The sequence below is a fragment of the Curcuma longa genome, chromosome 4, assembly GCF_044706935.1.
Source record: "Curcuma longa cultivar G26 ecotype Majalengka, Jawa Barat chromosome 4, ITB_CL_G26_1.1, whole genome shotgun sequence".
Taxonomy (NCBI): domain Eukaryota; kingdom Viridiplantae; phylum Streptophyta; class Magnoliopsida; order Zingiberales; family Zingiberaceae; genus Curcuma; species Curcuma longa.
This window is the reverse complement of record NC_133864.1, coordinates 16,965,061-16,986,787: the sequence shown is the minus strand read 5'-3', so window position 1 is coordinate 16,986,787 and position 21,727 is coordinate 16,965,061. Positions and strand designations below refer to the sequence as shown.

At 40.7% G+C, this 21,727-nt stretch overlaps 4 protein-coding genes and 1 pseudogene across 4 annotated transcripts; 2 read left to right on the top strand and 3 right to left on the bottom strand.

Moving 5' to 3' along the window:
- Positions 1–1,004: 1,004 nt before the first annotated feature.
- On the top strand, positions 1,005–3,798 carry LOC141826555 (dihydroceramide fatty acyl 2-hydroxylase FAH1-like). Its single transcript, XM_074713810.1, has 8 exons — positions 1,005–1,152; positions 1,882–1,959; positions 2,244–2,336; positions 2,414–2,610; positions 2,712–2,817; positions 3,028–3,174; positions 3,273–3,392; positions 3,487–3,798. Exons 2-7 carry the CDS (start codon positions 1,909–1,911, stop codon positions 3,390–3,392), a joined length of 714 nt encoding a protein of 237 aa, XP_074569911.1. The 5' UTR covers positions 1,005–1,152; positions 1,882–1,908; the 3' UTR covers positions 3,487–3,798.
- Positions 3,799–5,156: 1,358 nt separating this feature from the next.
- LOC141826553 (uncharacterized) lies at positions 5,157–8,062 on the top strand. The gene is made up of 3 exons (XM_074713808.1): positions 5,157–5,765; positions 6,358–6,488; positions 7,123–8,062. The coding sequence occupies exons 1-3, from the start codon at positions 5,556–5,558 to the stop codon at positions 7,850–7,852; spliced, it is 1,071 nt and encodes a 356-aa protein (XP_074569909.1). The 5' UTR covers positions 5,157–5,555; the 3' UTR covers positions 7,853–8,062.
- Positions 8,063–8,812: 750 nt separating this feature from the next.
- On the bottom strand, positions 8,813–13,004 carry LOC141827706 (putative beta-1,3-galactosyltransferase 12). Its single transcript, XM_074715026.1, has 7 exons — positions 12,559–13,004; positions 11,313–11,465; positions 11,147–11,229; positions 10,969–11,068; positions 10,754–10,867; positions 9,418–9,560; positions 8,813–9,116 (listed from the first exon to the last, which is right to left on the bottom strand). Exons 1-7 carry the CDS (start codon positions 12,978–12,980, stop codon positions 9,010–9,012), a joined length of 1,122 nt encoding a protein of 373 aa, XP_074571127.1. The 5' UTR covers positions 12,981–13,004; the 3' UTR covers positions 8,813–9,009.
- Positions 13,005–13,205: 201 nt separating this feature from the next.
- LOC141827184 (UDP-glycosyltransferase 82A1-like) lies at positions 13,206–14,690 on the bottom strand. Its single transcript, XM_074714428.1, has 2 exons — positions 14,225–14,690; positions 13,206–14,146 (listed from the first exon to the last, which is right to left on the bottom strand). The coding sequence occupies exons 1-2, from the start codon at positions 14,688–14,690 to the stop codon at positions 13,206–13,208; spliced, it is 1,407 nt and encodes a 468-aa protein (XP_074570529.1).
- Positions 14,691–17,806: 3,116 nt separating this feature from the next.
- On the bottom strand, positions 17,807–21,442 carry LOC141828176 (protein indeterminate-domain 4, chloroplastic-like; annotated as a pseudogene).
- Positions 21,443–21,727: the final 285 nt, after the last annotated feature.

Sequence of the window (21,727 nt, the reverse complement as noted above, 5' to 3'; positions counted from 1 at the left end):
GTAACTATAGAATAATTATCACACATTGTAGCAACTAGTCGTATCTAGTGGTCATCAGCATAATACTTCGAGGGGGGCTAGGGTTTGAGACACACCGGGCATTATCGTAACGTCTATGGTACTTGAACCGCTAGCATGTTAGATTGTCTATCCATGTGGGGTTTTACTTCCTAGACTTCCACATCGAATTTACATGATGATCAATTTGTGGAATCAAGTTGGGTCACCTCCAAAAGTAATCTAGCCGAAAGTTTGGATACCTAAGTAACAAAAAAATTTATTAAGTAAAGATATTTTCGAAATAAAATATATGATAAGGTATTTTTTTTTAAAAAAAGGCATGTTTATATAATTTAGAGTGTCCTTTTAATTTTTGTCCAAATTTTCTAAGCGGTGATTTTTTTTTTGGGGTTTCAGTAGGTTGGGAAAAAAACTAAGTTCAATGGTGGAGAAACTTAAATCTTTGTTACATATTAAAGTTACGGGTGCTAAGGTGAATTGCTCCTTTTTTTAAAATAAAAAATTATATTAAAATTTAAAATTGTTGAGGAAATAGCAAGAAAAACTAATAATTAAATGTCTGTATTAAAAACTATACTAGTATTTTTATGTATACAAATACTTGGGAGTATCCTCCCATCTGTTTAAGGAAAATATAAAAGAGGATTCGATTTTTTAATATTATTGGAGGATTACAGTATTCGTGTACATATAAAATTAATAAATTAGTAATAAAATTTTATTTATTACTTTAAAAATAATTGTTCGATTATCGAAATCATTTTTTTAGTTGTTTTTGAACCGGGCCGCTGTGTCAGCCTGTCACACCGTTGGCATGTGCGACATTCAATGACATAACGTATCAGATCCGTCGCCGTGACGACGGCGTTGACGGCGACGGACGGCGTCCCGTAGAGAAACAAATGGACCGGTTCAAGCGGCGTCCGTACATTCCGTTCCAACTGACGGCGTCGATGCCATTCCGGACGCGGACTCGCCAAAAATGGCGACTAAAATGGCATATAGCTCGGCGTTCGTCCCCTTGGTCGTCCCCGTTCATTCCCTCCTTCTTCGCTGGGCGACGCCAGGAGGAAGAGGAGAGCTCGGCCGGCGATTTCTAGGGCTTCGACGTTCCTCCCTCTCATTGTTTTGGTACGTAGTGCGGATCCATGGCTGCTATTTTTTTTTTTTTTAAATCCTTTGTGAGGCCGAATTTTATCGCTTGATCTCGACGATGGATTTGTCTCCTTTGCTTTTGGTTGCGATCTACTCTTGCACAAGTAGATCTGTTTCTTTGCTTTGATAATGTGGTTGGATTTTCTGAAAATGTTTTCATTTACGTTCCTCGTCAGTGCGATTCCGCTCCCTTTGCGGCTGTATTTTCCATTTTTATGGTCGTCTCAAAATTTTCGCTGCGTAAATGAGAAACTTGGTTTGAAAAATCTCGGTTGCGCTGTTGCTATCGAAATTGCTATTGAGTGTGACTCACACGTAAGCGTTGTTGGGGGAATATAATGTTGAACATACCAAGCCTAGAACAACAACAGCGATGAGTGTCCATCTAGTTTGGTTTCCTAAGCAGAAATTTGCTTACTTGTGAGTGTTAGATGCATCATATTCACCAAGTTAGATTTGAGGATCTGCGACTGGAATTTCAGCACAAAGCCTTGGTTTACTAAGATGCTTGAACAGGTTTTAGCTTTAGTAATTAGTATATTTGGATATTAGTTGTCGGTCTGGTCTTGTTATGTCATTCACTTTTTTAATATGCTGCTAGATTACGTCTTGCTTGTTCTTTCTACCAGATATTTGTATGTTGTTTTGGTATAATCACCTAACTGAATGCCTTATTATTCTTATGCTACCGTTTCTATATTGCAGTGTATTTGTGTAATCTAAAGGACCAAAATGGTTGCACAGGAGTTCACAGTTGATTTGAATAAGCCTCTTGTTTTTCAGGTGCAATTCTTTAAATCATCTCTTCTTTTTGTTTCCTTTTGTTGTAGCTAGGGTAGATAATGTCCGCGACTAGCAAATTGATGGCTTATGTCTTATTGTCGCATACCACAAAACCTGAGTTTTGGGAAATTCTCCTCTTTCTCTTCACATATGAGTATAGCATCAGGATGCAATATTTTCTGATTTGGCTCATTATAGAATTATGCCTTTATCTATACTCTGGTACTTCATATTTTGCTGTTAGCCTAGTAAGTACTGATTAAGCTGTTACAAAACATTGTAAGGTCGGTCATCTAGGAGAATCTTATGAAGAATGGGTTCACCGACCTATAGTCTGCAAGGAAGGCCCACGCTTTTTTCAAAATGAAACTTTGGAGGTAATACACCATCCATATGTATTAGCGCATTGAAAAATTTGGTGATATATTCTGATTCTCTGCTTTACTTTAATCAGTTCCTAACACGAACAGTATGGTGGGCGGTTCCAGCGATATGGCTGCCAGTTGTTTGTTGGTGTTTATCCATGTCTATAGAAAGGGGAATAACACTCCCTCAGTTAGCTTTGGTGGTAGCGACTGGAATATTTCTATGGACCTTGATTGAGTACACTTTGCATCGGTTCCTTTTCCACATCAAAACTAAAAGCTATTGGTAGGTAAAATAAGCATTGTGTGAGAATGACCACTTTCAGAGCAATTAGAGAGATGTGTAACTCAATCAAGATTAATGAAACTATTGCAACTGTGCTTTAGGGGAAACACTATGCATTATCTTCTTCATGGTTGCCACCACAAACATCCAATGGATGGGCTGCGGCTAGTATTTCCCCCTGCTGCTACTGCTATTTTATGTATACCAGTAAGTTTTACTTAGTTATTGTTGTATGCATTAAGTATGTTTTTTTTTCAATACAAGTCATGGTGGTTATTTAATTTTCTTAATCTAAATTACCTAGAATCCATTATTTGATTTTTTTTTAAAATTCCTTTTCACCATGGAAATTGAATTGACTAACCAGGCTTCACCGTGACATTGCAGACTCACAGTTATTTTCATTTTTTTTTCTAGTTCTGGAATCTTGCTAAATTAATCACCATTCCAACATTATCTCCTGCCTTGTTCGGAGGTGGGCTGTTGGGTTATGTTATGTATGACTGCACTCACTACTACGTGCATCATGGACAACCTACCGTAGAGCCTGGTAAACACTTAAAGGTTAGGATACTAGCATTTGTATCTAGGGAACCCTTGACCTTTTTTTTGCCAATTCAATCACGTATTTGGTTGGTAAATGTTTTCCTTTTTCATTGCAGCGGTATCATCTCAATCATCACTTCAGGATTCAAAACAAGGGCTTTGGAATAACTTCTTCACTATGGGACATTATCTTTGGTACATTGCCCCCGCAAAAATCACCTTCTACGACCACATAGGTAACGTACAATGTCAGAAGAAATTGATATTGTCAAGCTTAGTATGCTTGCATCCTAATTGATTCACCTTCTGTCTTCATAACTTCTCTTGCAGATTCCATTCGTAATCTTGCATCTGGTGGTTTTATTTTTTTTGCTTCCCAAGATGAACTTGGCATCCATCTCTATGCAAACTAGCCTTGCATTCTTATGGCATTCATGTACATACTGTGCGCTTTGAACTCTGTATTCAGTTTGTTTGTGAGCATTGGTAGTTGTATTGATCTTGAATAGTTGAGTCTTATTCTAATTCTTCTCATTGCAATATATATTTATATATACCATTGCCCCTAGATTGGTTGACCTGTGGTTATTTATGTATGGGGCAGAACATTTTGCAATCATCAGTAATCTGTTCTTTCATTCACTACAGTTTAATCTGGTGCTATTTGCTGTTATTTTTCTCACAATCATTTCTGTTTATGGCTGATGGTTCCCTTTCACTCCTTGGGTTTTAAACTGGAGAAACAAATTCAACTACCTTTTCTATGAGAGAACATTAGCCTCAGTTTTGATTGCCATGAGACTGAATTTGGTTATTGCTAGCTTTTCGTAACTTTCACCTTGTAAGCAGCTCTGATATAGTTTTGTGTTGCTGTAAGGCCAGGTATTTGAGATGATTAATTTGGTTTCCTATGCTAGAGAGCTCTCCTTAATTGATAAGCAAATTAAGCTAAGTCGAGTCAGAATTTAAAATGAATTAATCTGTTAAAATGATTGGTCAAATTTTACTTGAGTTTAATTTATTTAAATATTATAAATTTTTAATTTATTTAGGTGGTATGATATTTTAGGTTTATTTTTTTAAAGATTTTTTTAAAAATTTTTATAAATTTAATAAGAATTTTATTGATAAATATAATTTATTTATAGTGTTTATTCATTAACGAGTTCAAAAATCTGAATTCACACGTAGAATTTCATATGTTAATAATGTCATAATTTAATTTTAAACTTGAATTTTGTGCACATTTATCCCATGTAAGTTGGTTTTAAAATCAACTTATTTGTTTAAAATGAACTATTAAATGTGATTAGAACTGTCAAACGAGTCAACTCATGGTGAGACGAGCCGACTCATTAAAAATCCGTTGTATGATGGGGTGGGGTGGACTAATCCACTAACTTGGTAGGTTGGGAAATCTTCAATCCAATCCAAAGTGGATTGCAGGTTAGACGAGCCAACCTATGAATCTGTTAAAAAATAAAAAATATTAAAAATATTAAAAATTTTAAGTTTGGATTACAGTTTAAATTGGTCAAGTTGAAAATTTTAAATTTGAATTATGATTTAGACAGATAAACTCACTAATCCTCAGTTTTCTATTTTAATTTTAAAATTTAAAATAAATAAATAAATTTTTTCAATCCTAATATCTCCGTCTGAGTCAACCAAAGTGAGTTATGGGCCTAGACAGATTAATCTATCTGAATCTATTTTAAAATAAATTAATAAAATTTCAATTTAATTTGTCTAAATTATCTGATAAGACAGACTAATCCGACTGATATAATCTAAATTCACAGCTATATGTGTGATTACAATGCGAGTGCCCTCAAATAGCCATTTTAGTCTTTAAATTTTATTTGTTGAGAATGTCAAATAAAATAATTTTAAAAAATAATTTAAATTGTCAGTGTGCAACGCGATAATGACGTCCAACAAATCACGTTTATTTGTTTTGGGCGATTCCGCTTCTTCTGTTCAACTTCAAAGCACCGTCTTCGCCACTGAGTTTCGCCGACACCGTCTTCTTACTTCTTGTTCTTCCCCTCCTCCCGTCGCCGTCCTCTTCTCACCAGGCCAGGCGATTCGGCGCCTCCGCTCCTCCGCTCCTTCTACCCTTCGATTCCACCGCTGGCGGTCGTATTTCGTCGAGATTCTCTGCGGAAGTCGAGTTCCGCGACGTCAGATCTGCTGATCTAGGGTTTTCTGGCGTCAAGATTCCGGATCTTAGTTCTGTTCTGAGTCGATTTCGCAGACGAGCTATGGGATTCCTTTTGTGTTGATTTGAATGATCAGGAGAGAAGCGAGACTCTGTAGCGCTTAGGAGAGGAGCAAAGCTCCTTTTTTGGAGGGGACGACTGGATCTTGCTTGCGCTCGGTGATCTAGGACTTCTGAGATGAAGGCTGGGCCTCCCCGTGGTAGCGCTCGACTGTTGTCTAATGGCACGTTCGTCGTCGTCGATGCGGTTGATACGATCGCCACGTCCTCATCCGTGTCGTCTTTTGCCTCGTCTTCTTCTGATTCGTCTTCCAAAGTTAACTATATCGAGCATTGCGTATCAAGAATGGATACTCTTGCTGGTATAGCCATAATGTATGGCGTCGAGGTAATTGGCATCTGGATTTTGTATTTCTTTCTTCACGCTTCGTATATGCTAAGCTCTTCTTTCGTGCATGCTGTTGGATTTAGGGTTTTATTGAGGGTTAGTGTGATTTTGAACACAGTGTGCTAGTTAGGAAAAAGTTTGGACTTTTGACGGTTTGCTTTAGATCCAAGATTTACTTCATCATATTTGGGCATGAGATGTCATAAGTTTTATATATTTCCCATTTTTTATTAGCATCATTTATATAATATAAAGAAGGGAAACCTTAATGCAATGGTAAAGTCGCTGTCGTATGACTGTGTGGTCACGGGTTCAAGTTTCGGAAATAACCTCTTGCATTGCAATGCAAAGTAAGATTATGTACAATAGACCCGCATCAAAAGAGCTTTCTACACTGGGCTGTTTTTTTTATCATTTAAATAATGTATAGAAAAGGGACTCATCTAAAACGACCTAATCTGGTAAGGCCTTGACTGAAATTGATCGATGTTTGAAGTTATATAAGCATTTGTTTCTTTCCTTTGATATTGCACGCTAGTAACATTTTTGTTGACTAAGTTACTAATTCACATAACCTGTTTTTCCCATTTAGATATCAGACATAAAGAGATTAAATGGGTTGATGACAGATATAGAGATGTTTGCTCATAAGACATTACAGATTCCTCTGCCAGGAAGGCATCCCCCAGCACCTTGTCTCTCAAATGGTTCAGTTGCTAATGGGTACTGTTCTCATATTAAGTGTACATTTTCATGAGAACCAAAAGTTTTGCAGTTCCATGATTGCACCAGAAGTTTCCTTTTTTGCAGTACTTATTTTCCCTTTTTGCTTAGTCTATTCAATCGTTGAACATTGTGTGATCTGCAAGAAATCATGAATATAAGTTTTTTAGGTCAAGGTGATGTGCATAGATAGTCGGATGTTGGTTAATAAGGGTTATTATCTAGGATTCTTTGATAATATTCTGACTCAACTAATAAAACTGATCACCTGCATAGTTTTTTGAAGGTCAATGGAAAATGTGCATTATAAACTACTGGGTCACCTGTATTATAAACAGAGGAACTAGGCTAAATACTTGAAGAGAGCATGAGAAGTGCACTCGTTGAGGTGAAAGCTTTCTAGTAAACTAGTAACCACCTGCCTAATTGGTATTTTATAACTAATAATATTAGCATTTAGTTGGATGGAAAACGTATCTAGTTAAACCTTGATGTGGTTGTACTGTTTTTGTTAGTGAAACATTGATTTGGTTGTAACCTTTCCTCTTGTTTCCAAATAATTGTGTTTGTTGCATGTATAAAGTTCAAATTTGAGATTAACATTAATTGTTACCTTGTTTTCTTAACATGCTAGAACAACAACCAGAGTACAAACACCACCTCGTCACCCTAGTAATGACGTGTTGGATTTATTCTATTCGATCAAGCACAAAACTCCAATTAAGGTCTCCTCGGCAATGAGCAGCTTACAGGCATACTATGGCCTCACCACTCCACCTAAGAAGAGTCCAGTTGTTGAAGGCAGAGATCTGGCAGCATATAGGACAAACTGCTTGGATGATGGATTGGTGCTGACTAATCCTCCTCTTTCAGACCCACTTCCAAGTAGGCATCGGAAGACTAGAAGTTTGGTTAATGAATTTTCAACGGAAGTAGGTGAAACTACTGGTGGTAAAGCTATTGTAGAAGCTACAGAGAACAATGAGATTGAGAAATCTATCCGGAGGCGTCAAAAGAATGATTCAATCCCATCATTGTGCTCTCCTGACTTGTTGTTGGAGGACAACAGCAGTGGGTTCCAAGGAAGGAAAGGAAAAAGTGTGGCAATGAGACCAAAATTGGGTAGCCGCACTGATACTGACATGAGCCACTTGAATGCTGTTCCCGACGGAGACTCCTCCATCATTAATGGATTCATTTCAGTCAGGAAATCATCTAGCACATCAAATTTGCAGGACTCGGCGAATAGCTCTTTTGTATGGCCAACTAGCAAGTGGACTTTGAAACCAGAAGTCCTTGCGCCACTATTTGATGCCTTGCCAAAGCCTACAACTGCAAAGAAGAACAAAGCTGCTCTTGATTAGTGGTTTTTTTCAAAAGATACATCATTCTTCTATACATCTGTTTATCTAGCGACATTCTTGCAGTTAGTTGGACCAGATCTTTCCTGCTGCCATGAGTTAATCATGACCTTTTTTCTCGCTAATGTTCAGTCTCAAAGCTTGAGAATATTGGGAGTTGTTTTTTGTGCAAAACATTATTTTCTAGAGTATTGGCAGATTTATTCTTTTGTACGTACAAATGTACTCAACGAGGGAAATGTCAACTGTTACAGGACAGATTTAATTTGCTGAAGAAATATATGATGCCTAAACTTTCATTCTTCTCGACTGACATCTCTTGAGATGTTATCGGTGTTTGTAATGCTGCGCAAGGTATATGATACTGGTGAACCTTGTTCTGATTCTGTTCTGTTCTGTTCTGTTCTTTAACTTGATGCTTCTGTAGCTTCTTTAACTGTTTATAAGTCAAATCTGAAGACTTTGAGATGGATGATCCATTGCTTAAGCATATGACGATTCTCTCTACCTGTCTCACCTTTTGGAGCCATGGAGACGTTTTAGTGAAAACACTTCATTTTATTTGTCCTAGTCTCATTATATGACTTCTCTATCACTAAGATAATATTGGTTAGTTATGCATCCGTTGAAAGATTGAGCCAGTGCTTGATAAACTCCTTGCATACTTCATTCTTGACTCAGATGGGTCCTAATGGGCAACTCCTCGGTTAGAATATGTCCTAAGTGAGATTTAAATCCTCATTGGTTAGGGAGTTTTTTTTATCTTTTACCATCGTACTATAGTCCTGAAGACTCCTTGCATACTTCATTGCTATTAGATTAAGTAGATTGACTTTGATCTTGTCTTGCAACTATTTTTCATGTCGTAAAAGAGACGATTACTATTATTCAAAATGTTTTCTGATTTGAGCTATTGTTATGAGAATAATTGAATAGATATGGAAGAATCTGAATAAAGGAGGGCAAAAAATGCATTATAAAAATGTACAAAAAGTTTACATGTACTCACAATGAGGCCAGCACTCAGTTACATCATGTACTCAAATTAACAAAAGAGGTAGTAGATGTCATGCTTCCGTGATATTTGTGTTGTCGATAATATAACACAACGCGATCATGAGTGAGTAAATCGTTAGAAAAATTGCTAGCATATGAACATGCTAGCGCTCATCGTAGTCGTCTTCATCTTCTGGAGGCAACGTGGAGCTGTTTGAGCACATACTGATATTGTGAAGCTTCATCAATTTGTCTTTAAGGTTGCAGCGATCTGCCATAATTTCCCCAAATGTTACTTATAATTCACTTGCACCATAAATCAATCTGAAAACAATATGTCATCTTATACTATTATTTCTTTTTTTTTTTCTTCTTCAAAGAACTACAAAATCTAGCCATAGGATTAGCAAGTATGCATAGTTGCATGCCAAGATCTAAATTTTAAAGATTAAGTATGCATGCAGTTATATGAAGTTAATATCTAACCATATTTTGATATTATCCAGTACACAGCACATTGCTTCCAGGATTTGACAAAAGCAGATGAGTGAAAACTGGTCTACTTAACATACCTAAACATCTTGGGTTGCTCCAGACAGCTATAGATGTAGGACTGCATGTAGGCTCACACAGAGCTTTATTATCCTCGTGATTGACGTTGATGGCAAGCATCCATGAACCAATGGTGACATCCTCATTATTGAAAAACCTCAAACTGAAAGATTTTTTTAGTTTAATCAAATACAATCAGTAGCAGCAAAACAAATCATGCTAGTCAAGTTTCAAAAAGGCAACAACAAGTGAGAAGAAATTGTTTCGGCATCATGAAAATTCTAGGTAAAAAATGATGCAATTTTGACGAAGCAAATTGAGAGTCTGAAGAAACCATATCCACAGCAACTGCAGGTTAAACAAATTAAAAAGGAAACGAAAAGAGGTAATGCTCTCGGTTCTCAGCTCCATAGCCTCTTTGGAGACAGTGCGGCATTTGTTTTACAATTGCACAGGCTGTAAAAAACTTGGCTGGGGCATTATCCTAGCCAAGTTAAGGTGCAGTGACTAATCTTTTTCTCCAAGGGCTGGCATTACTGGTCCATGAGGTCGCCCAACAAGAGTTCCCAAGTAGGGAAACACTATTATACAACGGAGGCTCTACACAGTGTAGTTGGCAAAATGTGATACGATCTTTAGAAATCCTAGTGGTAGCATGGGTACTTTGATGAAGGTTGGTTTGCTGTCGAGTGCTAGAGCTAACACAGGTCAAAAGCCTCTTCTCACATATAACAGGATGGTAGCAGGATTTTTCCTTTTTTTCTTTTTTCTTTGGGAGGTAGTTACTCCAGTGTTATCCCAAAAGCCAGCTGTGGTTATGTTGTTCAAGTTCAACCAATCTGTCTCAGTCCGGATTCTATTTCCAGCTAGAGATACGTTTCTCTTTACCCACTGTTTCTTTCTAGCATCAGTTTAGAAATCATTTTTCTTTCATATGTGGGTCAGTTGAATAGTAGTTATTGCCCAGGTCAGGATTTGGATCTATATTAGACTTTGCTGTAATTCCAGATGTTCACTAGCGAAACCTTATGAGCAGTTCTGCTTGTTCATATCATTTTTCTAAAAAATGAGCACTCATTCTAAAATGAAACAAATCACACTCCAATGTGGTGGTCCAACAATGGCATATTATTTTATGGATGCTCTTAAATGCTTTGATACATTGCAAAACTTAAAACTCAAAATCATCTGCTGTATGAACAAATTTACTTTTGGTTAACAGTTCTGGTAGAACTTTACAAGAAATATAAAATTACGTGATAGTTTCTGCTTGCAGAAAGGATGTAAAAACAAATTCACTTTGGTATGTTGGTTCACCATTCAAAATTAACAAAGAGATACAATGAAATGACTAACCTTTCATTCCTGGCATTTGCCAAAAAAGCTACTGTATCAGCAGAAAGAGCATATATTGGGCCATCAGCATGGAGAAAATATTCATTCCCAATCAACTTGCCAGAACTTTCATACCTGTGGTTTTTATCAATCGGAGGACATCATTATTCTGGGAAGAGTCATACCATAAATACCAAAGTATGAGAGTGAAAGAAATTATCTGTAGCTGCATCTACCATTTCATATTTGGGTTTGTGATAACTGGGCCTTTTTTCATGCAGCCAATGTAACTAAAACGATGTGCTCGGTCCTTGGCAAGAAGTGTAGCGAGTCGGTCTGATCAAAACAAAAGGAAGTTGTTAGACAATAGGAATAACTTCAGTGATACTTGAAAGTTGAAACAATATTGCTTACCTGGACGCAGATATATATCATCATCAGCTTTCACATAAAATTCTGCATCAAAAAGGTTGAAAGCTGCTTTGAAAAATTCTAACCTAGAAAATACGGATCATATTAACTCTCCTAAATTTGCTGAATCCAAAAACAAAATAATGTACCAAAAGATATGGCTTCTCACGTCTTATGGGGTAAATTCAAGTTATCTTCATCAGCATCTATAAGAATAAAGTCACGGTGTATGTCTATTTCCTTTTTCAGAGCTGTCATATTCCTTGAATCTTTTGTCTGCCCTATCACAAATCTAAGGGCCAATCCAGTAGCTTGATCGAAACTGCCACAAGAGATTTTTTAACTATAAAATATGACAGAAAAAGAATCTTAAGGCATGTATTAGTTTAACACGACTAAATTACTTTAAAGTTCTACTCTATAAGATCTCCTCTATCAACCCAAAAGACTCAAAACATCTCCTAGGAAAAAAATAAGATAATGTTACATAGAATTCTGCAAAACATTTCTTTGTCTTTCAAGTTTCAACTACTTTTTGCGACAAGGAAATAGTTAGAGATGTATCACAATTAGGAGGCAACAACAGATCGCATGCCACTATGTTGGGGGGTATTCCATAAACTTAGATTAGTGCTTATGGTAGTATTCTAGTATTAATGTACTCAATGAGTATAGGTAACATATGTTACATAATCTCAAAACTTATCTAAAGAAATATAAGCTAAGGTTCCATTTGAGAAAAAAAAAATTAAATAGAAAAACATACTGCACAAGACTATCATGAAATGATAATAGCAATTTTTGTAAAATTGTTATAATGAAGTAATTTCTAAAGGTGAAGTATCTGGCAAAACGGGTGATATTCTGATAGCATGCCACTTTTACATCCCAATCTTCTAACAGATATTCTTTCCAACTTAATAAATTAATGATAGGATGAGGACAGTTCATTACAAATTCTAATCCCCAAATTTCTCGTATGACTGGTATACATAGGAGAAACATGATTTTACCAAAATTTTCAACACAAATCTGACCAATCCTGATTGATTTCTAAATTTGTTTGTCATGATCACAAACATAGCTCAAGATTTTGTAAACATCCTTACAAACCTGAAAGAAGGTCTTCTTTCCTTGAATCGCATTCAAACCTGTTATCACGTCAGCTCAGGATTCAAAATAGCAAACACTTCAAATATCCCTCAAACTCCTACCCTAATCCACATTTAAGCATGGCAGTTCATCAACTCAAGATCCTAGATCGCAATCTAAGTCGATTATAATCAAAGAAGAATCCTAATTCTACACCATTATTATAGCTTGGTGATCAAAGAGATCAAGATTCAAGATCAGACACCATATATCAAGATTCAAGCGGGTAAGCAGAGATCCAGGAAAAAAAAAGGAGATCTTACCGCGACAAGGCGTCCGGGTCAGAGGGGAACCAGATACTGCGTAGCGCAGCACGGCGATTGGCCGCCGAAAACCCAGTATAGACCCCGACCAGTGCGAGCAACTTCGGCCTCGGCGCCACGACCTCCTCCTCCCGGCCGCCGGCGGCGAGGGACTTGGATCTGAAAGCACGGAGGGTGTCCTGAGATCGTCCACACCGGAATACAGTGACGATACGCGGCGGTCGACGGAGGGCGGCGGCCGAGAATGCGATCCCGGCGACTCCGACGATAAGGCAAGCGACGGCGAGAACGAGGATGAGGACGAGGATGCGGCGGGAGAGGCTGGGAGAGTTAGGCGGCAGAAAGACGGAGGCCTTGGACGGTGGCCTCCTCTTCTTCTTCAGGAGCTCGTCGTCGTCGTCGGCGACGAAGTCGTGTGGCATTTCCGTAATTAACGCGAATAAACAGTTAGCTTGTCGGAGAGAGAACGACTGCGGTAGTGAAGCGGCCTAGCTAAATCCAAAGGCCTGCACTGGACCGGTTTGATTAGACCGGTCCGGTTAAATCCGGTTCAGATGCGTTGAGGTCTCTATTTAAAATTTTGAAATTATAAAGGCCTGAAACAGAGTAATCGCTCCTTCTATTTCTTTCTACTTTTGGCATTTCTTCTATCTCTGATCTCCGTTCATCCCATCGAAGAAACACTGTAGGTTTTCCATGGCTGTGGAACTCCTTCCACCTTCCCCCATAACTCTCCTCCTCAACTGCACCACCCTCTCTTGCATCTCAGCGCCGTCCTCAGTCGCCATCACCCTCTTTATGCCGTCCTCAACAGCCGACCTCCCGGAGCCGTCGAGCATGGCGCCGATGCCCCACACCTTGACGATGAACGCCGCGTTCACGAACTGGTCCCCGGAGACTGGGTAGCACAGCAGCCTCTTCTCGTTTTGGATCGCCTCCAAGGTCGAGTTCCACCCGCAGTGCGTGAGGTAGCACCCCACGGCCGGCGTCCGCAGCACCTCCTCCTGCGGCGCCCACGCCACGATTTTCCCAGGTAGACTCCCCGGGAACCATCCGGGGAGCCCTGAACGCCACGCGTCGTCCTCCCTTATAGCCCACAGGAACGGTCGGCCCGCGGCCGCGAGCCCGAGCGCGACCTCCGCGATCCGTTCCGGCGAGAGCGGCGCCACCCAGCTGCCGAACGACACGTAGACGACGGAGCCGGGAGGGTGCTGCTCCAGCCACTGCAGGCAGCTTCTGTCTTCTTCCCACATGCTGAGGTTGCTGGTGCGGTGGGCTAGCGGCCCAATTGGCAGAGGTTGCGGACGGCTGTGGGAGCTCCTCCGTTCGTGTTGTTGACCTGACTCACCGGGGAAGGAATTGACCAAGAGATGTTGGACAGATTTGGCACGCTCCAGGACTCGCAGCCAAAACATGAATCGCGATCTCTGGGTCGCGGGGTTGCCCACCAGCCATGGCAGCTCCTTGGTGCTCAGCTTGGCTTGGCCTGCCAGAGCCAGCGTCAGCGACTCCTCCGCCACCTCCACCGCCACCGCCACCGCCGCTTTCTCTTGTTGGTCAGAATGAGCCTGATCATTCAGAGGACTTCCTGTAACAACGATCAAATTAAGGTATTTTTGTTCTTGAAGGATTTAATCGAGACGGAGAAGAGCAAATTAACTAATACCGTTTTCAGAGATGAGGCCCCTGTGAATCAGCTCAGGGATGGCGGCGATGATGCGGAAAGTGGCGAGCATCGCCGGCCAGAACCCCGCCACCCGCACGCCGCAGCGTTTCGCTACCGGGATCGCCCACGAGGCCACCAGGTCGACCACCACGCACGCCACCTCCGCCGCCTCCGCCAGCAGTAGCCGCTCCAGTTGCGCCGGCATGTGGTCCTCCATCGCCCGCTCGATGGCGGCGAAGTCCGGCATGGCTTCTCCGTCCACGTGGTCGAGGCCGCTGGGCATCGAGACCAGCCGGCAGCTTCCGTCGGCGCGGGCGACGAGGCGGCGGTGGATGAAATCCGGCGTGGCCAGTGTGGCAGCGAAGCCACGTGCATGGAGGAGGCGGGCGAGGTGGAGCATGGGGGAGACGTGGCCTTGAGCCGGAAACGGCACAAGAACGATCCGCGATCTTGAGCGCAGCCCCATTTCTAATATCTACTCCTTTTCTTCTTGATTCTTCCCTCGATTTCGATCGATTGAAATGGAAGAACATCAGCCGCCGCAATTTATAATTCGGACGGGAGGCGGCTGAGACTGCGTTTGCGCTTTTTACACGTTTGCCCATTCAAAATACGAAATTACAAAATTGCAACTCTTACAATATTTAACAATAATACAAGATAAATTTTAATTCCATTATTCCTTAAAACAATATTGATTATTTGGATTTTTTATTTATAACATTTAAATGTATTCCATGCGGAGCATTGCATAATCAACATCTATGGATTTCAACATTTATACTGGCAACAAAATGTATTAAAATATAAAAAAAAAGTTAAGTATGTTAATGCCCATGTCCATTTTATGAATTGTTTAGGGAAGGAATTGAAAAAAAAAACATGTTTTTTTTTTTTTTAAAATGCTCTAAAATTATATTTTTATGGAATTAATTAATTCCTATAGATGGATTATTAATTATCCTATTGCTCTAATCGTGAGGGCACATCGCATGTATATTTTTTATGACTATCTCATGGTATATATATATATATATATATATATATATATAGACCAAATCTCTATCAGACTTTAATTATCCTATTGCTCTGATCGTGAGGGCAAATCGCATGTTTTATATAATTTTTTATGACTAACTTATGGTCAAAGTCATAAATATCCAATTAATATAAATTATAACTTACAATTAGTTCACATTAAAAAATATTTAAAAAGTACTTGTTAGGTGAATTAATCATGCCCTATCGAATTAACATCTAATTATTACAACTAACTAATATTCTCTATCAGCCCCTTAACAAAGAACAACCACTCTAGATAAAACTTAATTGGCATAATATTAACGCTTTGTTTGGGAGAAGGTAAGGGAAAGATAGGGTAAATAAATAAGAGGAAGAGAACCTTGAACCTTATTTGGAAAGGAGTGAGGTAAGAGGAGAGAAGGGTTAAATTTTAATTTTCTTTACCCATGAAAAAGAAGATTTTCTTACACTCTAATTTGAGGTGTAATAAATTAAAAGGGAAGACAACTTTAAATATTATTTAGTCTAATTCTATCCCTGTTTTAAAATATTAATTCTCAAATAATTTATTTAATCTAAAATTTTTAAACTTCTCTAGTTGAGCATGATCTTTTCACTCCTTTCTTACATCAATAAATTTTTATATAAATATATATATAATATTAATTTATCCTTTATCGTACCAAAGTATATAGATTTTATAATGTTGGTGCAATTTGCACTAACGGTCAAACTTAAGTTTTGATGAATGACAAATAAGTTAAAGTTAGGTTTGTTGTGGTTTTAACCTCTTTACTAAGTGTGCAGGGTCGAAAGACTTAGAACCAGACACCAGGCTGAAGTCCAGGGTGGTTGAGCCCTGGCAGGAAGTCCAGTTGGGTCCGCGGAGCCTGACAACTGGCCGAAGACCAAGGTGGTTGAGCCTTGGCAGGAAGTCCTGGTGGGTTAAGAAGTCAAGTAGAGCTGCACGAGGTAAGTGAGGTAAGTCACTGGAGGAGCGAACCAGTGAGGACGAGTCCAATTTTGGACTTTAGGCGCGGTCCAACTAGACCCACTTGGGTGATCTAAGTTGAGTCCTGGTTAGATCCTGGTCTGGATTGACAGGATCTAATTAATTTTAAATATTCTGTTTTTAATATATTTTATCATTATACTAACTCTATTTTATATGATTTATTTGGTATATGAATAAAATTAATTTTGCATGTAAAACAAAATTAATCTTCATTATTATTTATTTTGTTAATATGTAATTTTATTAAATGATAAAATTATTTCTATCTATAATAAATATTTAAAGAGAATAAAATAAATATTATTTAAATTATCTTTTAATTCTGGATAAGATAAACTGCAATGCGTAGATCAAGTTTTGCGTTTTTTTAAACATTTGCAGATCTGGATAAGTTCAACAGTTTCTATATAAAGCCTTGTTCAGTGCATGAATCTTACAACTTCGACTAACGTCATTCTTCTGCGGCAACCCGAGCTTCGACACGACTACGTCCAACTTCTGCTGGAAGATCACCCCCAACATCCGAGCGGATCCAGAATTTTCTGTTGTTGGGTAACAGAGCTTTTTTTAATTTATTTTCGACATTTATTTAAAAATCAAAAGTGTGGGGTTGTCACACTTTTGATCATTGTATTCGCCTACTCTACCAGAATTTTTGTCTGGTAGAGAGATTTAGTGGATTGCCCACAGGAAAGATCCAAGGGACCTGGGCCTTCGAGTAGGAGTCGTCGACGGCTCCGAACGAAGTAAAAAATTGCTTGTGTCTTTCGTACGCATTTTCTTTCATCGCTTCGTATTTCTTATTTTCCGCTGCACGCTTTTCAAAGCTTAACTTGTCTAACTCTGATTTTAAACGAACAAATTTTTAAAAGCACGTGATTCACCCCCCCTCTCACGTGCACTCGATCCTACATATATTTCACATGCTTATTGTATGTCTACTTATTTTTTTTTAATTTTTTTATTTACTTAAGTCTAAAATATTAATTTTAATTGGTCTCACAAGATAATTTTGATAAAAAAAATTTTACATCAATTTAATGAGTTACATATATTTTTTTTCGTATGTAGATTTATTTTAAAAAGTAAGAATATTTTTATAATTTTATATATTTAATCTTTATTTCATTTTTTTCTTCTCAAACTAGGTAATACATGTTATGTTAATGAATCTTCCATTCCTCCTAAATAAAAAGAACATAAATACTTCCCTTCCCTTCCTTTCCTTCTCTTCTCCTTCTTTTCTTTCTTTTTTTTTTTGTTAATAAACTTTCTCTCATCTCATCCAAACGTAATTTACTTTTTTTTTTCTCCCAAAGAATGAACCTTTTCTTTCTTGTATAAGAATCTTTGCTTTGGCTCTAAACCTTTTGTCTCCCTTCCTCAATCATCAACCATGTACAAAACTCCCTCTCCTCCTCCTCCTCTCACATGCACACAGACCAGTACCAAAAATAATTGAAGGGGCTCACCAACAATGATAAGAGGTACAGATCTTACAATCCGATTAATCCAGAGTAGACGGTCCGATCTCATATTTTATGATAGAATTTTTTTTTATTACTAGTTTTTAAAGAAAGAAATTTATGACTTGACAGTGTTGTCTATGAGAGAATTTAAGGATGCTAATTAAGTACATGAAACATATGTAATTATTAGATTGAGCAGCTAATTGAGGTTTCGAGTTTTTGACTGGCCTTCATGGCCGGCCGTTCATCACCTTGTTGATCGAGCTTCGTCATTTAGGATCCAGCATGCTCAGATCCATTCCGTGAACCTGTTCCCGTAGGGACATGGCGGCGCCGCCGACTCCGAGGAAGTCTCTGGTGAGGTGATCGGAGCCGCCAAGGCCGGCGCCGGCGAGATTGAACTTGGTGTCGTCTGGATCGTGCAGTACTCCAGTGCTGACAAAGCTGGTCAGTTCCCGCGGGTCGTGTCGTTGCGCGCCATCGCCGAACCCCACGACGCCGCTGAACAGACCGGCGCCGGCGGCGCCTCCGTTTGCGAGCGCGTTCATTATGTTTTGGAGGCTGGTGACGTTGTCCATGTCGGTGTGAAAGGCGTCTAAGCTGCCGCCGAAGCTCGGCGGCAGAGGTTTGGGGTTGCCGGAGGAGGAGCCGGCGCCGCCGAATCCTGCCAGCAGTGATGATCCGCCGGCGCCGGCGCTTGTGGTGGAGCCCATTTGGGCTGCTCTCTGCAGAAGCGAAGTGGCAGACATCCGTGGGTGGACCGACGACGATGACTCGGTGTCGTAGAGAGAAGGAGAAGCCATCGGCCCGTCGACGATGAGGTTGCCGGAGAAGAGCGAGGCCGGGTCGGCACCGCCGCCGCCGCCGTCGACGACGCCATTATTGTTGGAGAAGAACCCGAGGTTGAAGAAGTTACTCGAAGAAGCATTTCCTTGCAGATCCGGGAGCTGCATCAGGCCATGGAATGGCTTCCTTTGCAGCAGAGACTGCTCCTCCACGTTGAAGTTCTGCACGCCGCCGTTCCCGAGGTAGAAATTCGCCGTCGGAGGCGACCGAAACTGCGCCGCCGGAGGGTGGCTGCTCAGGGGATTGACAAGCTGCTGCTGAAACTGCGCACAGGACGCCGCCGCATCGTTGCTTTGGTCTCGAAGCGACGAGAGCTGCTGAGAGCCGCCCACCTGAGACAGATTCACAGCCATCATGTTGCTTCCGTAGAGGTGATTCGCTAGGACGCCGCCGACGCCCGCCGCCGGCAACCTCGTGCTCTCCTGCGCGAGCGCGTCGCAGAACGCTCGGTGAGTGATGAAGCTGTCGCGCCTGCGAGGATCCCAAAGAAGACAAACAAACCAATTCACTCAATCACGAGAGAGATCGCACAGTACGAAAAGCACAAACAAAATCAATCGCAAGAAAAATTAATGAACTAATTAAGCAACTCTCGCGAGAGAGAGAGAGAGAGAGAGAGATAATTTGTTCTTCATCACTTATGATCTGCGAGAAAACACCTGCGCACTCGATCGCAATCAATGAGTCGACATCATGGCTGACGACCCAACCGGGCAGAGAATTTTTTGCCAAAACCATGAAAGCCACCTTCCAGATTCCTAAGCGCTGTTCCTCCATACTCGATCTGAGGGACGAGGCCGGCGAGGCCCCAAGAACTTGACAAAGCTCAATCAATGCGTACGTCGCCCTAATGTAACTCCCACTTCGAAAGTAAATGAAATGAGTCAAGGCCACGATCGAACCCTAGGTTTTCACCAAAAGGCTGCCTGACAGTGCTGCATGCAGAGCTCCTGCAAGCACATCTACCCAAGTCGCTAGAGAACAAACCTGCAAAAAGATGCTTACTTGGCACCACGTGAATAGGGTGGCGTTGGTTCCCATGGGCGTCAAAAAGACGATGAGCTTTCTTCCTGCTCGGTCCTCGCTCACTGACCAGCACTAGCAGTAGCTTGTTCACGTGGGAACAGAGCAGTCGTCTCTCTCTCTCTCTCTCTAGGGAATCCAACCAGGTAACAACCCTAAAGAAAGCCAGCGCAAGAACCCTAATCCTATCTAATTTCCCATATTAAGAAATCTACTGATAAAATGATTAAGGCATGAGTAATTCTCGAGAACATAAAACAAAGATGAGTTTTTGATGGAGGGAGGGACCTGGAGAAGAGGGTGCCGCAGTCGCAGCGGTACTCGCGAGTGCCGCAGGTCTTGGCGTGGGCCTTGAGATCGGAGTGGACGGCGTAGCGCTTGGCGCACTTGTCGCACTTCCACTTCTTCTCGCCGTGCTTGCGGCAGAAGTGCTTCTTGATGCCGGTGAGGTCGCCGAGGGCGCGGGCGGGGTCGTGGTGCACGCAGGAGGGCTCGGGGCAGAGGTACACCTTCCTGGCGCGGCGGATCCTTGGAGCTCTTCAGCCGGAGCTTCCATGGCAGGTTGTGGCCGCGCCGGTGGAGCTGCAGGTTCTGCTCCCGCTGGAACCCCTTGTTGCACACCTCGCAGACGAACCGGTTCGTCGCCATCAGCGTCGTCGGCGACAGCGCGATCACCTCCGCGTCAGGATCTGCTCGATCGACAGCGCATGTGGATTCGGTATCAACGCCATGATTGAATAATTAGGGTTATCAGTACAAACTAATACTAAATATATATATATATGTGCATATGCATGCACAAGGATTGAGGATCAATGGAATTCTTGTTCTTCAGATAGAATACAAAGCTCAACAAAAGAGATAAGATTCATGAAAACCGATCGAATCGAATAAAAATTTCTTTTTCTTCTGATGTAGAGAGGTGGAAGAAGGTTTCCTGTACAAATATAATTTTCATATTTGAAGCAATCATTTGATGCTCACTCAAAAGTTCTACCTGACCTAATATCGATGGCATGCCATGAACAGAAACTGAGAAAAGCAAATTCCCCTCAAAAGGAGAAACTAACAAAATCAAATCAGAAATAAATGCATGCAAATTAGAATTTGCTCAAAAGGGGAATAGATCCCTAGGAAGATGAAAATCATGTAAAAAGAAGAAGAGAAAAATCAAAGCTTAAGTGTTTTCAGATACTTGCTTGGATTCCCTGGTTGGCTTCTTCTCTTCTTTGCTGGTGCGGAAGAAGAGGACTGTTGCTGAAGCTGATCGGGCGGTGTCGTCTTCATCTGATTTTGGAGCTGTTCCTCTCGATCTCTAATTCCATGGAAGGGTGACGACGAGGAAGCTGATGCCATTTTCTGAAACCAAACTAGAGAACCTCCTTTTCCACCTACTTGATGGCGATCTATCTCCCTTTGGTTTCTTCTTCCTCTAATGGCACCACTCTCCTCTCGCGCGCTAGCTCTCCACTCCTTTCCTCTCGATCCTTAAAGACAAAACAGTAGAGAAGAAACCCCCAAAATTCGCAGCACTAATTAACAACCGCAAAGGAAGCTGAAAACTAATCAAACAGTTTCGAGCTGCAGGGATCACGTACAAACAAGGACGATCTCCTCCTTTACCATTTCTTTGACACTGCCGCCTCCTTCCTCCCTCCTCTACCTTCTGCCGGCCCCTCGCTTCTTCCTCCTCCTCCTCTTCCCACCATCCGATCCATCAATTGAGAGTCTGGAGACAACAAAAAGGAGAGGAAAAAAAAAATGGCCCAACAAACTAAATAAGTACTTAAATAAATGAGGGAGAGAGAGAGAGATTACGGAGGAAAGGGGGCGTGGAGCAGGCAAAGGGTGTCGTTATGTGGGGAGGAATGGGGCCACCGACTGGGGGCGTTTGCTTTCACCCATCTCCTCCGATTCCTCATCCGATTCTGCCCCTTGTTTGGACGAATTCAAGGTGAAATGGAAAAGGGAACAGATGAACGTATAGAAATATATGATTAATCTTTGTGAAGATTAATTTCTCTTCGCAGAGATTTTGGCTTTCGTCTAGCTATAGCTAGCTCGCGATCAGTCAAAAGCGAAAGGAACAGTGTAAAAAAAACAAAAAGAGAGGAGGAGAAATTAAGG

Bases quoted from the DNA above. Each gene is read 5' to 3' on its own strand.
- LOC141827706 (XM_074715026.1), bottom strand. From the start codon at position 12,980: ATGCCACACGACTTCGTCGCCGACGACGACGACGAGCTCCTGAAGAAG. The intron at 11,069-11,146 runs GTAAGCAATATT...TGTTTTGATCAG, and splicing joins TGATATATATCTGCGTCCAG to ACCGACTCGCTACACTTCTT. The intron at 9,561-10,753 runs GTTAGTCATTTC...AAAATCTTTCAG, and splicing joins GCAAATGCCAGGAATGAAAG to TTTGAGGTTTTTCAATAATG.
- LOC141826555 (XM_074713810.1), top strand. From the start codon at position 1,909: ATGGTTGCACAGGAGTTCACAGTTGATTTGAATAAGCCTCTTGTTTTT. The intron at 1,960-2,243 runs GTGCAATTCTTT...AAACATTGTAAG, and splicing joins ATAAGCCTCTTGTTTTTCAG to GTCGGTCATCTAGGAGAATC. The intron at 2,611-2,711 runs GTAGGTAAAATA...ACTGTGCTTTAG, and splicing joins ATCAAAACTAAAAGCTATTG to GGGAAACACTATGCATTATC.
- LOC141826553 (XM_074713808.1), top strand. From the start codon at position 5,556: ATGAAGGCTGGGCCTCCCCGTGGTAGCGCTCGACTGTTGTCTAATGGC. The intron at 5,766-6,357 runs GTAATTGGCATC...TTTCCCATTTAG, and splicing joins CCATAATGTATGGCGTCGAG to ATATCAGACATAAAGAGATT. The intron at 6,489-7,122 runs GTACTGTTCTCA...TTAACATGCTAG, and splicing joins AATGGTTCAGTTGCTAATGG to AACAACAACCAGAGTACAAA.
- LOC141827184 (XM_074714428.1), bottom strand. From the start codon at position 14,690: ATGGGGCTGCGCTCAAGATCGCGGATCGTTCTTGTGCCGTTTCCGGCT. The intron at 14,147-14,224 runs GTATTAGTTAAT...TCGTTGTTACAG, and splicing joins GGGCCTCATCTCTGAAAACG to GAAGTCCTCTGAATGATCAG.